This window comes from Cervus canadensis, chromosome 4, assembly GCF_019320065.1.
Source record: "Cervus canadensis isolate Bull #8, Minnesota chromosome 4, ASM1932006v1, whole genome shotgun sequence".
In the NCBI taxonomy this organism is placed as follows: domain Eukaryota; kingdom Metazoa; phylum Chordata; class Mammalia; order Artiodactyla; family Cervidae; genus Cervus; species Cervus canadensis.
The window spans coordinates 59,135,491-59,152,076 of record NC_057389.1 but is presented as its reverse complement, the minus strand read 5'-3'; the positions used below and the strand labels follow the sequence as shown (position 1 = coordinate 59,152,076).

Below are 16,586 nucleotides of genomic sequence, written 5' to 3'. Positions count from 1 at the left end.
AAAGTAGCCCCACCAAGTTCCTTCCTAAGGAACTACACTCAGCATCCCAGCATCAAACAGCATAGCTTTGAACTGTCAGTGAGCATCTGGGCTTTATCTCAATTTACTTTGTGCTTCTGTTAGCAAGATGTGAATTAACTAAGGTAATTGTGTCTTCACTTTATATTCTTTCTGCTTATGAGAGATTTCCTAGGAACACTCTACTATTGGATAGTAGAAAGTGAAGGTTGCTCAGTTGTGTCTGACTCTGCGACCCCATGGACTATAGAGTCTATGGAATTCTTCAGGCCAGAATACTGGAGTGGGTAGCTTTTCCCTTCTCCAGGGGATCTTCCCAACCCAGGGATCGAACCCAGGTCTCCTGCATTGCAGGCGGACTCTTCACCAGCTGAGCCACCAGGGACGCCCATGAATACTGGAGTAGGTAGCCTATCCGTTCTCCAGTGGATCTTCCCAACCCAGAAATAAAAGTTGGGTCTCCTGCATTGCAGGTGGATTCTTTACCAACTGAGCTATCAGGGATGCCCATAGGATAGCAAAAGAAAACTGTAATTATTTATATACTTAACATTTTTTAAACTAAGCTTTCTGAACTATGCATTAATTATGCATGTAGATCCAGAATATAAGCTAGGGAAAATATAACTAAAATGCCACATCTTCTCAAAATTAAAAAATAATAAGCAATATCTTACATCAGCCTTCTGTTACTTAATGCTACATCACTGTTAAAATCATATCCTAAATTGACAGCCATTGCAACACAATGACCTCATAAAGACAGTATGAGGGCAAGGGAGAGCCAGATGGGTGTTGGATGACTTTGAGACTCATGGACGAAAAATAACTAAACATGGGAAAGGATGCCCTAAGAGACTACAAAGCATCATCATGTGCATTCTTTGGGGAAACTTGCCAGAATGAGTACAAGTACCCAGTCACCTTCTCAGAGTTTTCCAAAAAGTGCTGAGAGATAGAAGACCATGTCAGTTGAAAAAGAAAAATTTGAAGGCATATTAGAGGTAGACAAGGCCTTTATATCAGAGAAATGAAAACCTACATTCCTCCTAAAGGAGAAACAAAAAAGAAGCTCAAGGATCGCAATGCATACAAGAGGCTGCCTTCAGTTTTTCTCCTGTTCTTCTTCCAAATCAAAAGAGAATAGCCCAGCATACCCATTGGCAATGTTGCGAACGAACTGGGAGAAACGTGGAACGGCATTCCAGCAGATGACAAGCAGCTTTGTGAAAAGAAGGCTGCTAAGATGAAGAGAAAATATGGAGCAAAAAAGATAGTCATCAGGGCTGAAAAGAAGGAAGAGGAAGAGAAGGAAGTTGAAGATGATAATAACAAGTACGTTGATTCTAGTTTCCTGCTTGTCTAAAAGCGTTTAACCTCCCTGTGCACTACTCACTCCTTCTAAAGAAAAAAGAACTGTAAAGCTGTACAAGACTTGTTTTTAAACTGTATAGTGCTTTTTTCTATATAGTTAACATACTACCAAATGTGTCTTTAGCTAGCCTTGCCCTGGTGGTATTTTCAATAGATACTAATTTTGCCTCATGTATTATGTGTGTTGTATTAATAAACTGGCAAAGAAATGTAAAGTAGGTTCTTGTTGGTGCACAGCAAATATCAGTTTTATATAGGGATGGTAGTTCTACCATCTTCAGTTGTCTCTGATGCATCGTATATGAATTATTGTTCTCTTAACTGAACACCACTTTGTAACTGCAAAAATAAAAAATTGCAATTGCTTTGTTGACATTCTAAGTGCTTCTCATATTAACACCATTTTCATATTAGAAAAAAATAGTACCCCAAACTAATGTTTTATCTTAGATAATGTTATCTGCTGCACAAAATAGATGTTCTTTTAAAATTTATTTTTAATAAATTTTGGTAATGATAACCCTATATGCAAAACAGAAAAAGAGACACAGATGTACAGAACAGACTTTTGGACTCTGGGAGAAGGCGAGGGTGGGATGTTTCGAAAGAACAGCATCGAAACATGTATATTATCTATAGTGAAACAGATCACCAGCCCAGGTTGGATGCATGAGACAAGTGCTCGGGCCTGGTGCACTGGGAAGACCCAGAGGGATCGGGTGGAGAGGGAGGTGGGAGGGGGGATCGGGAGGGGGAACACGTGTAACTCCATGGCTGATTCATGTCAATGTATGACAAAACCCACTACAATATTGTAAAATAATTAGCCTCCAACTAATTAAAAAAAAAAAAAAAAAGAAAGAAATAAGTTCACATGTAGTTACATAAACCCTTAGGAGTTACTTTTTTCTTAAGTAGAAGCATGCCTTTTATAGTAAGACAGCTCATGATTTGTTCTTTGAGGGTTTTATTTTAATAAGATTCTTCCGCAACTGGATGATGACACAGTTTAGGTTTGTTGGGATTATTTTTCAGCAGCCAATCAGCTAGCCAAATCTATGGAAAAGGAAAAAAACCTTTATGTTAATTAATGTTCACATACTTTCTTCAATATATACTCTACCAATTTAAAAGTTTCCAAACTCACTTTAAGAATAATAAGAAAATGACCACTAAAAATTGAAGCAATAAGTATTACATTAGACAATATTGTCAAGCATAGATCCAAATTGGAAAGGAAGGTAAAACGATGTTCACAGATAACATGACCCTTGTATATACAGGTATAATATTCCTCCATCAGTTTATTGTACTTTGCAGATACAGCTTTTTTTTTTCTTTACAAATTGAAGGTTTTTGAGCCCTCTGCATTGAGCAAGATTATCAGCACCATTTTTCCAAGAGCAATTGCTCACTTTGTGTCTCCAAGTCTCTGTGTCTGCTAATTCTCATAATATTTCAAATATTTTCATTATTATTAGATTTGTTATAGTGGTCTAGGGCTTCCCAAGTGGAGTGGTGGTAAAGAACACACCTGCCAATGCAGGAGACATAAGAGATGTGGGTTCCATTCCTGGGTCAGGAAGATCCCCCGGAGGAGGAAACAGCAACCCACTCCAGTATTCTTGCCTGGAGAATCCCATGGGCAAGAGGACAAAGGAGCCTGGAGGTCTACAGTCCATAGAGTCACAAAGAATCGGACACAACAGAAGCGACTTAACGCAAACATAGTGGTCTATTATCAGTGATCTTACTGCAAAAAAAAATCATGATTCACTGAAGGCTAAGATGATGGTTAACATTTTTTTAGATTAAGTTATACACATTGTGATTTTTAAGATATAATATTGCACACTTAACAGACTACAGAATAGTGTAACCCTTTTATATATGCATGGGGAAACAAAAAACTTGTATGACTTGCTTTACTGCAATACTTGCTTAACTGTTGTGGTCTGGAACCTAACTTGCAACATCTCCATCGTATGCCTGTATAAAAATTCCAAAGAATCTAAGAAAGCTACTAGAGCCAATAAATGAATATGGCAAAGTTGCAGGTTACAAGATCAATACAGAAAATCAGTTGTGTTTCTACATATCAATAATGAATGATTCAAAAAGGAAATTAAGAAATCACTTTCATTTATAATAGCCTTGAAAAAATATCTAGGATAAATTAACCAACCTATGTTCTGAAAATCATAAAACATTGCTGAAAGAAACTGAAAGATCTAAATAAGTGAAAAGACATCTCATGTTCATGGATAGAAAGATTTAATAATGTTAAGATGCTAAGATGTCAATGCTACTCACAGTGATCTACATATTCAACACAATTCCCATCAAATTTCCAACTGCTGTTTTTGCAGAAATGGAAAAGTCAATCCTTAAATTCATACAGAATTTCAAGGAGCTCCAAATAGCTAAAAAAGTCATGAAAGAAAAGCAAGTTGGACAATTTTCCAATTTTGTTCTTCCCAATTTCAAAATCTTCTATAAAGGTACAGGGATCAAGACAATGAGGTATATAGATATACATATAGATCAATGGAATAGAATTGAGTCAGAAATAAACCTGTATATATGACCAACAGATTTTTGACAATGGTTCCAAGCCCATTCAATGGAGAAGATACAGTATCCTGAACAGATGGTATTTAGAAACTGGATTTCCACATGCAAAAAATGAAGTTGATCCCTATCTCACTTAATATAAAAAATTAATTCAAAGTTTATCAATAACATAAATATAAGAGTTAAACTCATTAAAATCTTAGAAGAAAATAATGGAGTAAATCTTTATGACCTTGAATTTGGAAATAGATTCTTAGATATGACACCATAAGCATAAGCAACAAAAAAAATAGGTAAATTAGACTTTATCAAATATTCAAAACTTTCATGTATCAAAGGACATCATCAACAAAGTGAAAGGACATGGGGCTTCCCCTAGTGGCTCAAAGGTGAAGAACCTGCCTGCCAATGCAGGAGACATGGGTTCCATCCCTGACCTGGGAGGATGCCACATGCTGTGAAATAACTAAGCCTGTGTGCCACAACTACTGAGCCTGTGCTCCAGAGCCTGGGAACTGCAACTACTAAGTCCATGTGCCACAACTACTGAAGCCCGAGCACCCTAGGGCATGGTGCTCCCAACAAGGTAAGTCACCGTAATGAGAAGCCCTTGTACTGCAACTAGAGAGTAGTCCCCTCTTGCTGCAACTAGAAAAAAGCCCACACAGCCAAGAAGATCAAAAAGTAAGTTAATAAATAAAATTATTATTTTTTAAAGTGAAAGGATAACCTATAGAAAGGGATCATATATTTGCAAATCATATAAAGATTTAAAATCTACAACACATAATAACTCATACAACTCAACAACAAAAACAATTAAAAATGAGCAAAGAACATGAATATGAACAGACCTTTCTCTGAAGAAAATATACAAATGGCCAGTAAACACGTGAAAAGAGGATCAACATCATTTGTTGTTAGGGAAATGCAAACCAAAGCCACAATGATAGGCCATTTCACATCTAATAAGATGGTTACAATTATTAAAAAAAAAAACAAAAACAAAAATGGAAAAGAACAAGTGTTGGTCAGGACATGGAGAAACTGGAACACTCATACATTGCTAGTGGGAATGTAAATGGGTGCAGCTACTGTGAGAAATAACTTAGTGGTTACTCAATAAGCTAAACTCAGAATGATCATATGACCCAGAAAATTCACTCTTAAGTACATACTTCAAAGAAATGAGAACAGGTACTCAAACAGATACTTATATACCAGTGTTCACTGCAACATTATGTACAATAGCCAGAAGGGAGAAACAATCTAAGTATCTATCAACAGATGAATGGATAAACTATATATATATATATATATACACACACACATAATCAAATATTATTCAACTATAAAAAGGATAAAAGTCTAGTACATGCTACTATATGAATGAACTTCGAAAGCATTATGACAAGTGACGTAAGTCAGACACACAAAAAACCAAATATTATATAATTCTTATATGTAATTTATGTAAAATACCTAGAATAGACAAATTCATGGAGACAGAAAACAGACTAGCGGTTACCAAAGGGTGGCAGAAGGAGATAATGGGGAGTTACCACTTAATGGTTACAGAGTTTCTGTTTAGGGTGATGAAAAAGTCTTGGAAATAGGCAGTCATGATGGCTATACAACACTGTGATTGTAATTAATGTCACTGAACTCTACACTTGAAAATGGTTAAAATGACAAAGTTGATCTTATATTTACCACCAAAAAACAAAAAAAAAATTGTTAAGTATATACAAAAGTACTGAAAATAATGTTAAAAACAATTGTTTATTGTGTTATCAGAACATACAGCTCAACATAATGGAATACATGCTCACATATAGAATTCTATATGTGATAAATGTGGCCTCATAAATCAATGTACAAGAACAACTGGTCAGAAAAAAATCAGTTTAGATCTTCATTGTGTGATATATATAAAAGTAAATTCAGAGACATAGGAAAGTTAAAAATGAAAAAAAACTATTAATAGAAGAAAACAAAAGTGAATATTTAGCAAATATTCACTATTTCCAATGGAATAGAACTTTCTAAACTTAGATGATAAAGTAAAACTCACAATAAGAAAAAAAATTAAGGTCTGACTTATTGAATATTATTTAAAAGGCAAAATTAGAAGTTAAACAAAAAGGGAAATATTTTTGGAGCTAATACAACAAGCTTGATGTAACCAATACATAAAGAATTCTTACACCTATCTTTCTTAAACTACTCCAAAAAACTGAAGAGGAAAAAAATGCTTCCAAGCTCTTTCTATGAGGCCAAGATTACCCTGACACCAAAACTAGACAAAACACCACGAGAAAAGAAAATTATAGGTCAGTATCACTGATAAGCATAGCAGCAAAAATTCTCAAAGAAAACTGAATTCTATACATTAAAAGAATCATTCACCATGATCAAGTAGGACTTATTCCAGGGCTGCAAGGATGGTTCAGTTTCTGCAAATCAATGTAATACATCACATTCTGAAGAATAAAAATCATACAATCATCTTAACAGATGAAGAAAAAGCTTTTGACAAAATGCAACATCCATTTACAACAAAAATTCTTAGCAAAGTGAGTATAGAGGGATGATACCTCAGCATAATAAAGATCATATATGACTATCCCACAGTAATATCATACAAGAATGCCCACTTTTTCCACTTTTATTCAGCATAGTGTTAAAAGTCCTAGCCACAGCAATCAGAAAAAATTAATTAAAAAAATAAAAGAAATCTGAACAGGAAAGGAATAAGTAAAACTGTCACAATTTGAAGATGACATGATATTATACAGAGAAAACCTTAAAGACACCACCAAAAAACTGTTAGAACTAATAAACTCAGTGAAGCTGCACAGTACAAACTTAATACAGAAATGTGTTGTTTCTGTACACTACCAACAAAAAGAGAAATTAAGAAATCAATCACATTTACAATTGCATTAAAAAATACCTAAGAATAAATCTAAGGAAGTAAAAGACCTGTCCTAAGAACACTGTTATCACACTGATGAAACTGGAAACACAAACAAATGGGAAAATATGTTACATCCATGAATTAGAAGAATTACTATTATTAAAATAACCATACTCACCACAACAAGATTTAATGCAATCCCTATCAAAATACCCATGGCATTTGCCACAGAACTAGAACAAATAATTCCAAAACTTGTATGGAAACACAAAAGACATTCGATAGCCAAAATGATCCTGAGAAACAAGAACAAAGCTAGAGGTATCACATGCCCTGATTTTAAATTATACTACAGAGCTATATAATTTCAGAAAAATAAATGACACAATCAAAAAATGGGCCAAAGATCTAAACAGACATTTCTCCAAAGAAGACATACAGATGGCTAACATGAAAAGATGCTCAACATCACTCATTATCACAGAAATGCAAATCAAAACCTCAGTGAGGTACCATTACACGCCAGTCAGAATGGCTGCTATCCAAAAGTCTACAAGCAATAAATGCTGGAGAGGGTGTGGAGAAAAGGGAACCCTCTTACACTCTTAGTGGGAATGCAAACTAGTTCAGCCACTATGGAGAACAGTGTGGAGATTCCTTGAAAAACTGGAAATAGAACTGCCATATGACCCAGCAATCTCACTCCCGGGCATACACACCGAGGAAACCAGATCTGAAAGAGACATGTGCACCCCAATGTTCATTGCAGCACTGTTTATAATGGCCAGGACATGGAAGCAACCTAGATGCCCATCAGCAGACGAATGGATAAGGAAGCTGTGGTACATATACACAATGGAATATTACTCAGCCATTAAAAAGAATTCATTTGAATCAGTCCTAATGAGATGGATGAAACTGGAGCCCATTATACAGAGTGAATTAAGCCAGAAAGATAAAGACCAATACAGTATACTAATGCATATATATGAAATTTAAAAAGATGGTAACGATAACCCTATATGCAAAACAGGAAAAGAGACACAGATGTACAGAACAGACTTTTAGACTCTGTGGGAGAAGGTGAGGGTGGGATGTTCTGAGAGAACAGCATTGAAACAAGTATACTATCAATGGTGAAACAGATCACCAGCCCAGGTTGGATGCATGAGACAAGTGCTCAGGGCTGGTGCACTGGGAAGACCCAGAAGGATGGAATGGAGAGGGAGGCGGGAGGGGGGATCGGGAGGGGGAACACGTGTAAATCCATGGCTGATTCATGTCAATGCGTGGCAAAAACCACTACAATACTGTAAAGTAATTAACCTCCAACTAATAAATGGAAAAAAAAAGAAAATTAAAAAAAATAAGGAATGTGGAAGACTATATGATAGCCTTGTGAGGTCAGGCAACTACAACAATAAAAGCTAAAGCAAACTGAAAAAAAAAAATAAAAAAAAAAAAAAATAAACTATACTACTGAGCTATAGCAGCCAAAGCAGTATGGTACTGGCATAAAAAGAGACACACCGATCAACAGCAGAGAACAGAGAACCAGAAATGAAACCACGTTTACATGGGCAATTAACGTATGCTAAAGAAGACAGGGAACACAGTAGGGAAAAGACAATCTCTTCAATAAACGGTTTTGGGAAAACTGAATAGCTACATGCAAAAGAATTAAACTGAACTACTCTCTCACAGCACATACAAAAATAAGTGAAAGATGGATAAAGACTTAACTGCAGAGAGGAAACCATAAAATTCCTAGAAGAAACACATGCAGTATGCAACTTTGAAATTAGTCTTAGTAATATATTTTTTAAAATATTCATTGAAATATAGTTGATTCACAATATTGTATTACTAGCAATATATTTTTGGATGTATTTTTCCTCAGGCAAGGGAAGCAAAAGCAAAAAAATCCAAATGGGACCACATAAAACAAAAAGCTTTTGCACAGCGAAGGAAACTATCAATGAAATGAAAAGGCAGCCTACTGAATGGGAGAAGATATTTGCAAATAATATATCTGATAAGAAATTAATATTCAATATATACAAAGAACTCATACACCTCAACATCATAAAAACAAAAACTGAATTTAAAAATGGGCAGAGAACCTGAATAGATATTTTTCCGAAGAAGACAAACAGACGGCCAACAGACACAACATCACTAACCATCTGCTGCTGCTGCTGCTAAGTTGCTTCAGTCGTGTCCGACTCTGTGCAACCCCACAGACGGCAGCCAACCAGGCTCGTCCATCCCCGGGATTCTCCAGGCAAGAATACTGGAGTGGGTTGCCATTTCATTCTCCAATGCATGCATGCTAAGTCGCATCAGGGAAATGCAAATCAAAACTACAATGAGTTATCACCTCACATCAATCAGAATGGCTATCATCACAAAGAACACAAATAGGATGTGCCAGGTGGTCCAGTGGTTAAGAATTCACCTGCTATCAGGGTTTCATACATAGCATCGCAGCTCCCTTGCTGTTATCTACTGAAAATCAGCCCTCAACACAAGGGTTTGAAAAAAATTAATTGAAAAGATTTTTTAAAAAATGAGAAAAACAAAACAAAAAATAACAGTGGGGAAAAAAAGAAACAAAACAAACAAAAAAATGGAGAAAAAAAGAATTCACCTGCCAATGCAGGGGACACCCATTCAATCCCTGGTCCAGGAAGATTCCACATGTCCTGGAGCAACTCAACCCATGAGTCACAACTACTGAACCCATTCTCTAGGGCCCACTTGCTGCAACTACTGAGGCCCTGAGCTACTGAGCTCTCTAGAGTCCATGCTCTAAAACAAAAGAAGCCACTGCCACGAGAAGCCTGCACAGTGCAATGAAGAGTAGCCCCCATTCACTGCAACTAGAGAAAGCCCACGAACAGCAATGAAGATCAAAACAATTAATAAATTAATTAAAAAAAAAACACAAATAACAAATGTTGGCAAGGATGTGAAAAAAGGGAACCCTTGTGCACTGCTGGTTGTAATTTAAGTTGATATAGCCAGCAAAGAAAGTAATAGGGTCCTTAAAAAATTAAAATCAGGAGAAGGAAATGGTAACCCACTCCAGTATTCTTGCCTGGAAAAGTCCATGGACAGAGGAGCCTGGCGGGCTGCAGCCCATGGGGTTACATGACCGAGCACGCGTGCATGAGGGTGGAGGGAGATGGGTTGTAGCAATAACCTGGTAGAACTAAAAAAAAAAAAAAAAAAATTAAAATCAGAACTACCATATGATCCAGCAATTCTGCTTCTTGGTCTTTTTCTGAAGAAAACAAATACACTAATTTGAAAAGATATATGCACCCTTACGTTCACTGAGCATCATTTACAATAGCCAAGATATGGAAGCAACCTAAGTCAACAGATGAACAGGTTAAAAAGATGTGACATATACACAGACATACACATACATACTGGAATATTACTCAATAAAAAAGAAAATTCTCCATTTGCAACAACATGGATAAATCTAGAAGGTATTGTGCTGTGTGAAGTAAGTCAGAGAAAGACAAATACCATATGATTTCACTTATAAGTGGAATATAAACACTAAAACAAATGAATAAACAAAACAGAAACAGAGTCACAGATACAGAAAACAAATAGGCAGTTGCCAGAGGGAAGGTGGGTTGGGAATGAGTGAAAGACGTAAGGGATATTAAGAGGTACAAACTTCCAGGTACAAAATAAACGAATCACAGGAATTAAATGTACAGAAGAATGGGGAATATAGTAAATAATAATAACAACACAATAAATTGTATGGTGAAAGGTGGCAACTAGATTTATCATATTGATCATTTTGCAATATTAAGAAGTATCAAATTACTATGTCATGCACCTGGAACTAACACAGTATTGTAGATTAGTTATCATTTAGTTATGGAAAAAGGAATTCTTACAAAACTCCAACAGATAAGTGGATCTAAAGAAAAAGAGATAATTCACAAAGGAGGAAATACAATTAAACATAGGGGAAAATGTTTAATTTTACCAGTATATATATATATATATATATATATATATACACGAAGTTAAAGCAGTTGAATTATCATCTTTCATTTATTTTGTTTCTTATCAAGTCAGTCCCATCCCCACCCCAGTGTTTTTAACTTACATCTAAGACTTACATGGATGAAGTGAAATGAAAAATATACATTGGTGATCACAGTGTACCTTGGGACTGCCCTTTAAGGAAGCAATACGACAGTATGTATTCTGACTGAAAATATTCATATTAGAAATAATAATGCAAAAAAAATCAAGAAAATTCTAAAAAAGAAGAGTAATTGAAAGGTTTATAACTATCTGATTTTGAAATATATTATAAACCTATAATACTTAAAGCAGTATGGTACTTACAAATGAACAGACATAGATAAATGAAATAAACCAACTCCCCAAAATAGAAATAAACCCACAAAATGCATGCAAGAACTTAGTATATATTAATAGCAGATTCTTAAATCTACAAGAAAAAAAAAACAACAATAAAAAAAACAAACCATCTTAAATCTACAAGGAAAACAAACCATCAATAAATGGTTTTGGTCAACTGAGTAACCAAATGGAAAATTAAATAAAATGTGGCATCTACCTCACTTCCTATAACAACAACAACAAAAATTCCAGATGATCAAAGACATATCCATGGGGGGGGTGGAAGGAAATATAATATTACAATGTATTAGAAAGGGACTTTCCTGGCAGTCCACTGGTTAAGATTTTGCCTTTCAGTGCAAGGGATGTGGGTTCAATCCCGTCAGGGAGCTAAGATCCCATATGACACATGGACCAAAAAAAACATAAAAAACAGAAGTGGGCTTCCTTGGTGGCTCAGTGGTAAAGAATATGCTGCCAATGCAGGAGACATGGGTTTGATCCCTGGTCCAGGAAGAACTGTGTCACAACTACTGAGCCTGTGCTCTAGAGTCTGGGAACCACAACTACTGCAGTTCACGCACCCTAGAGCCTGTGCTCTGCAACAAGAGAAGCCACTGCAATGAGAAACCCATGCACTGCAACTAGAGAGTAGCCCCTGGCCACCACAACTAAAGAAAGCCCGTGTGCATCAATGAAAAACCAGTACAGCCAAAAATAAATAAATAAATAAAAATATTTTTTAAAAAGCTTTCCCTTAAAGAAGTAACATTATAACAAATTCAGTCCTAAATATTCATTGGAAAGGCTTGATGCTGAAGCTGAAACTCCAATACTTTGGCCACCTGATGCAAAGAACTGACTCATTTGAAAAGACCCTGAAGCTGGGAAAGATTGAAGGCAGGAGGAGAAGGGGAGAGAGGATGAGATGGTTGGATGGCATCACTGACATGAGTTTGAGCAAGCTCTGGGAGATGGTGAAGGACAGGAAACTGGCGTGCTGCAGTTCATTGGACTGCAAACATTCACAACTGAGTGACTGAACAACAAAAAGGTCTGTCATAGCTCTTCTTCCAAGGAGCATCTTTCAATTGTAAGATTGCAGTTATGATCTACAGTGATTTTGGAGCCCAAGAAAATAAAATCTGTCACTGTTTCCATTTTTTCCATCTATTTGCCGTGAAGTGATGGGACCAGATGCCATGATCTTCATTTTTTGAATGTTGAGTTTTAAGCCAGCTCTTTCACTCTTCTCTTTCATCTATATCTTACTAATGCGAATAAAGAGACTCAGGGAGAGATTAGGTGTCTGGAATCAGAGCTGAGTCCAGGCAAGATGACTTCAAGACCATGTTTAGGAAATGGAACCATGAGTATCTTTTTCTTCTCTTCTTTACGTTTTTCAGTAGTTTCAGGTTTCTTACTAAATAAAAAAAGTACTATTTTCACAATGAAAAAGAATTATTAGAGAAATAATGTGTCGATGTTTTTCTTTTTTGTAAAAGTAGTAATGTTAACATGTGGGAAAGATTAAATCTTTTGTCTTCCAAAAAGCATTCCTTTTGAGAATTCTAACAAAGGCCAGACATATTATTTTGGTAGGGCTAATATTAAAATAACCTTCCTTGATTATCTTTAAGACTCTTCAGATGGGTGGGAGTATCTATAAGGAAGGATCCAGGCTGACAGTTGGCCCTGGATGATCATCCTACGTCCTCATACTCAACAGTTCTTCCACCTGAATGAGCAATGTTGAGGCATTGAGCATGTGAATAAATACAAATCTTCTATTCAGAAAATTTAGATATCATGAGAAATAAAAATGTTGAACAAAATTCAAGTATATATCTAATTTTATCATTTGATTATATAAATTATACACAAAAGCAATGCTGAGAAATTAAAGGGTGCAATGATTGAAAACTTACTTAGAATTTTTTTTTTTTTAATGATTTTTTTTTTCACTTTTTTTTTTTTTTTATTAGTTGGAGGCTAATTACTTCACAACATTTCAGTGGGTTTTGTCATACACTGATATGAATCAGCCATAGATTTACACGTATTCCCCATCCCGATCCCCCCTCCCACCTTCCTCTCCACCCGATTCCTCTGGGTCTTCCCAGTGCACCAGGCCCGAGCACTCGTCTCATGCATCCCACCTGGGCTGGTGATCTGTTTCACCATAGATAGTATACATGCTGTTCTTTTGAAATATCCCACCCTCACCTTCTCCCACAGAGTTCAAAAAAACTTACTTAGAATGTTTTTTAAGAGTCAAAACACAGCAAGAAAATAAGCACAATTGACCCTGGAGCAACAGAGACTTGAACTGTGGGGATCCAACTTACGTGGAGATTTTTTCCAATAGTAAATATGACAGTACTACACAATCCACAACTGGCTGAACCCAGGATGCAGAAATCATAGATATAGAGGAACTGAGGATACGAGGTCCTACTATAAATTATATGCCAGATTTTTTTAAAGTATTTATTTATTTTGGCTGCACTGGGTCTTAGTTATTGCACATGGGAGCTCTTAGTCTGCCAGACTTTTGACTGTGCAAAGGGTCAGTGCCCCTAAGTCCTACTCTTACTCAAGGGTCAACTATAATCAAATGTCATACAAAAGGAATTATCTAAAATGCATATAAAGTAGCTTTTTTAAATGACTCTCTATATGTTTCAAGGAATATTTTAATTATGAAAGATATAGACAGTATTCTTTAGTATGAATAAAAAGATATCTTACAAAAGGATCTGCTGGTTTTTGCTTACAAAGTTCTGTGAGTCCTTTAAGCAGAGTTGGCGTTACATACAAATTTAAATAGTCCTTAGCAGCTTGTCCAACTGGAATGGGCTCAACAATCACTGCAAATACAAATGTATTCCCATTAAAGCTAATATAAATGATGAAATATTATACAGTCATTAAAAAGGGCACATTCAAAGAAATTTTAATGACATGAGAAATACTTAGTTTTTCTTTCTTAAAAGTAAACAAAAATACATAGCAAATAGTTTGTTCAAAAACACACAATCACACATACACGAAAATAAGACTCATACAAATAGCAAAAAATACATCAATATATTGATGGTGCTCACACATAAGATTCTGATTATGTTTTCAACAATCTCCTTTTTTGTATTTACATTTCCATTTTCTAACAGTAAATACATAATGGACAATGTTATGAAAAGCTGAAAGAATACATATAATCTAGGTTAATTCATCACAAAAATTAACTCCTGTCAACAAAATGGGGGCAGTTTGCACAGTGGCACAGATGTAAGAGTGAATAACACATGCTTCCTGCTCTCTTAGAAACTATTGAATATACACATAAATCCTACTTCTATGATAGTATATATTAATATTGCTGCTTATTTTTTAGTTGTTAAAATAAATTATCTAAGATTTAAGGAAATTTTAGTCTTTTCAGCTTTGTTTGAACACTATAGGTGACCCAGACTTGCAATACAACAAAAACATATTTCAACCAGAAACAAAAAGGGTCCCAGTATCTCTATATCCTTGCCATTGATTATAGCTATTCTAGTGGGTAAGCAAAGGTATCTCATGGTGCTTTCGATTTGCATTTTCTCAGTGATTATGCTGAGAACTTTTTCATGTACTTATTAGCCTGTTATCCTCTTTTGCAAAACGCCTATTCAAATCTTTTGCACAGTTTTTAATTCAGTTGTTTGTATTGAGTTGTAAAAATTCTTTATATTAATATTCTAGATACAAGTGCTTTATCTGATATATGATTTGCAAATATTTTCTCCCAGTCTATGATTTATCTTTTCATATGTTTAATGACAACTTTTAAAGAAAAGCTTTGAATTTTGATGCAATCCAATGTATCAATATTTTATTTTACTGATCATATTTGTGATGTCATATATAAGAACTCTTTGTCCAACTCAAGGTAATAAAGATTTTCTATATTTTCTTCCAGTTAGAAGAGTTTGTGATATGAGCTCCCTTTTGCTTAGCAGTCAGTCAGGAATGATAACAAAACCCTATATGATGAGTCACTAAAGCAAGTTATAAAGATGTTCTAGGACATATTCCTAATCCTTGAAAAAGCTTGTGCTCTTCCTAAAAACCAAAGCTAGTTTTTAGCTCTTGTGTCTAGGTCTATTTGTGTGTGGTGTGAAGTAAGGGTCTATGCTGGTTTTTGTTTTCGCATGTGGATACCCAGTTGTCTCTGCACCATTTGTTGAAGAGATCACCCTCTCCCCATCAAATTGTCTAGGCACTTTCATGGAAAATCAATTGGCCATAAAAGTAAGAATCTACTTATAGATTATCAATTCTGCTTCATTGATCTTTATGTCTATCCTTAAGTCAGGACCATATAGCCTTAATTACTCTGGTTTCATAATAGGTTGAAATCAGGTTAGTGGAAGTCTTCCAATTTTGTTCTTCGCTTTCAAAATTGCCTTAGCTCTTCTAGATCCTTTGCAATTCCATATACATTTTAGAATTGACTTATTAATTTCTACATAAAAGAATGCATAGACTTTGATAGGGACTGCATTAAATTTATCCATCAATTTGGAGTGAACTGTCATCTTGACAATATTGACTCTTCTGATCCAGGAAAGTGTTAGTTGCTCGGTCATGTCCCACTCTGCAAATACACGGATTGTAGCCCGTCAGGCTCCTGTGTTCATGGAATTCTCCAGGCAAGAAAACTGGAGTGGATTGCCACTTCCTTTTCCAAGAGACCTTCCTGACCCAGGGATGGAACCCAGGTCTCCCACATCGCAGGCAGATTCTTTGCCACCTGAGCCAGCAGGGAAGCCCCTAAAAGGGGATGTCTATTTATTTAGATATTCTTTCATAGCAGCATTTTGTTTTGTACTCTTCAGTGCACAAGAATTGCACTTCTTTTGTTAAATTGATTCTTAAATATCTTATTGTTTTTGATGCTATTGTGAATAAAACTGTTTATCTTCATTTTTGGATTGTTTCTCTATTTTTGAAAATCATTTATTATTTGTCTCTGGCTATTTATTATTTGAATTTTGGAGAATTTCCACTAACCTGATTTCAAAACCTTTAATGAGGAACAACTGACACTTGGCTGCCTGGGAAGGGAGGCCAAGCCTGGCTGGTACCCTGAGGCTTGGGAGACTTGGATTTTCAGATAATATCAGAATTCCTCCTGGGAACATTGACTCTATATATGCTTGGTACCTCTGAGATGAACTGATGTTTCTCTGAGATGAACTGATGAACTGGAGCTCTGGTACAAAAGAAGTCCTGTCCTTGGTTACTTGAC

At 35.6% G+C, this 16,586-nt stretch overlaps 1 protein-coding gene and 1 pseudogene across 1 annotated transcript in view; one reads left to right on the top strand and one right to left on the bottom strand.

Moving 5' to 3' along the window:
- The first annotated feature begins 853 nt into the window (after window positions 1–853).
- Window positions 854–1,384, top strand: LOC122440836 (annotated as a pseudogene).
- An 863-nt stretch (window positions 1,385–2,247) lies between these two features.
- Window positions 2,248–16,586, bottom strand: part of NME5 (NME/NM23 family member 5) — a 31,107-nt gene continuing 16,768 nt past the window's right edge. The window contains exons 8-9 of the mRNA XM_043465415.1: window positions 14,042–14,160; window positions 2,248–2,448 (exon numbers count right to left, since the gene is read on the bottom strand). Of these exons, the coding sequence (XP_043321350.1) occupies window positions 2,365–2,448; window positions 14,042–14,160 (203 nt within the window). The 3' untranslated portion in view covers window positions 2,248–2,364. The remainder of the gene's footprint in view (window positions 2,449–14,041; window positions 14,161–16,586) is intronic.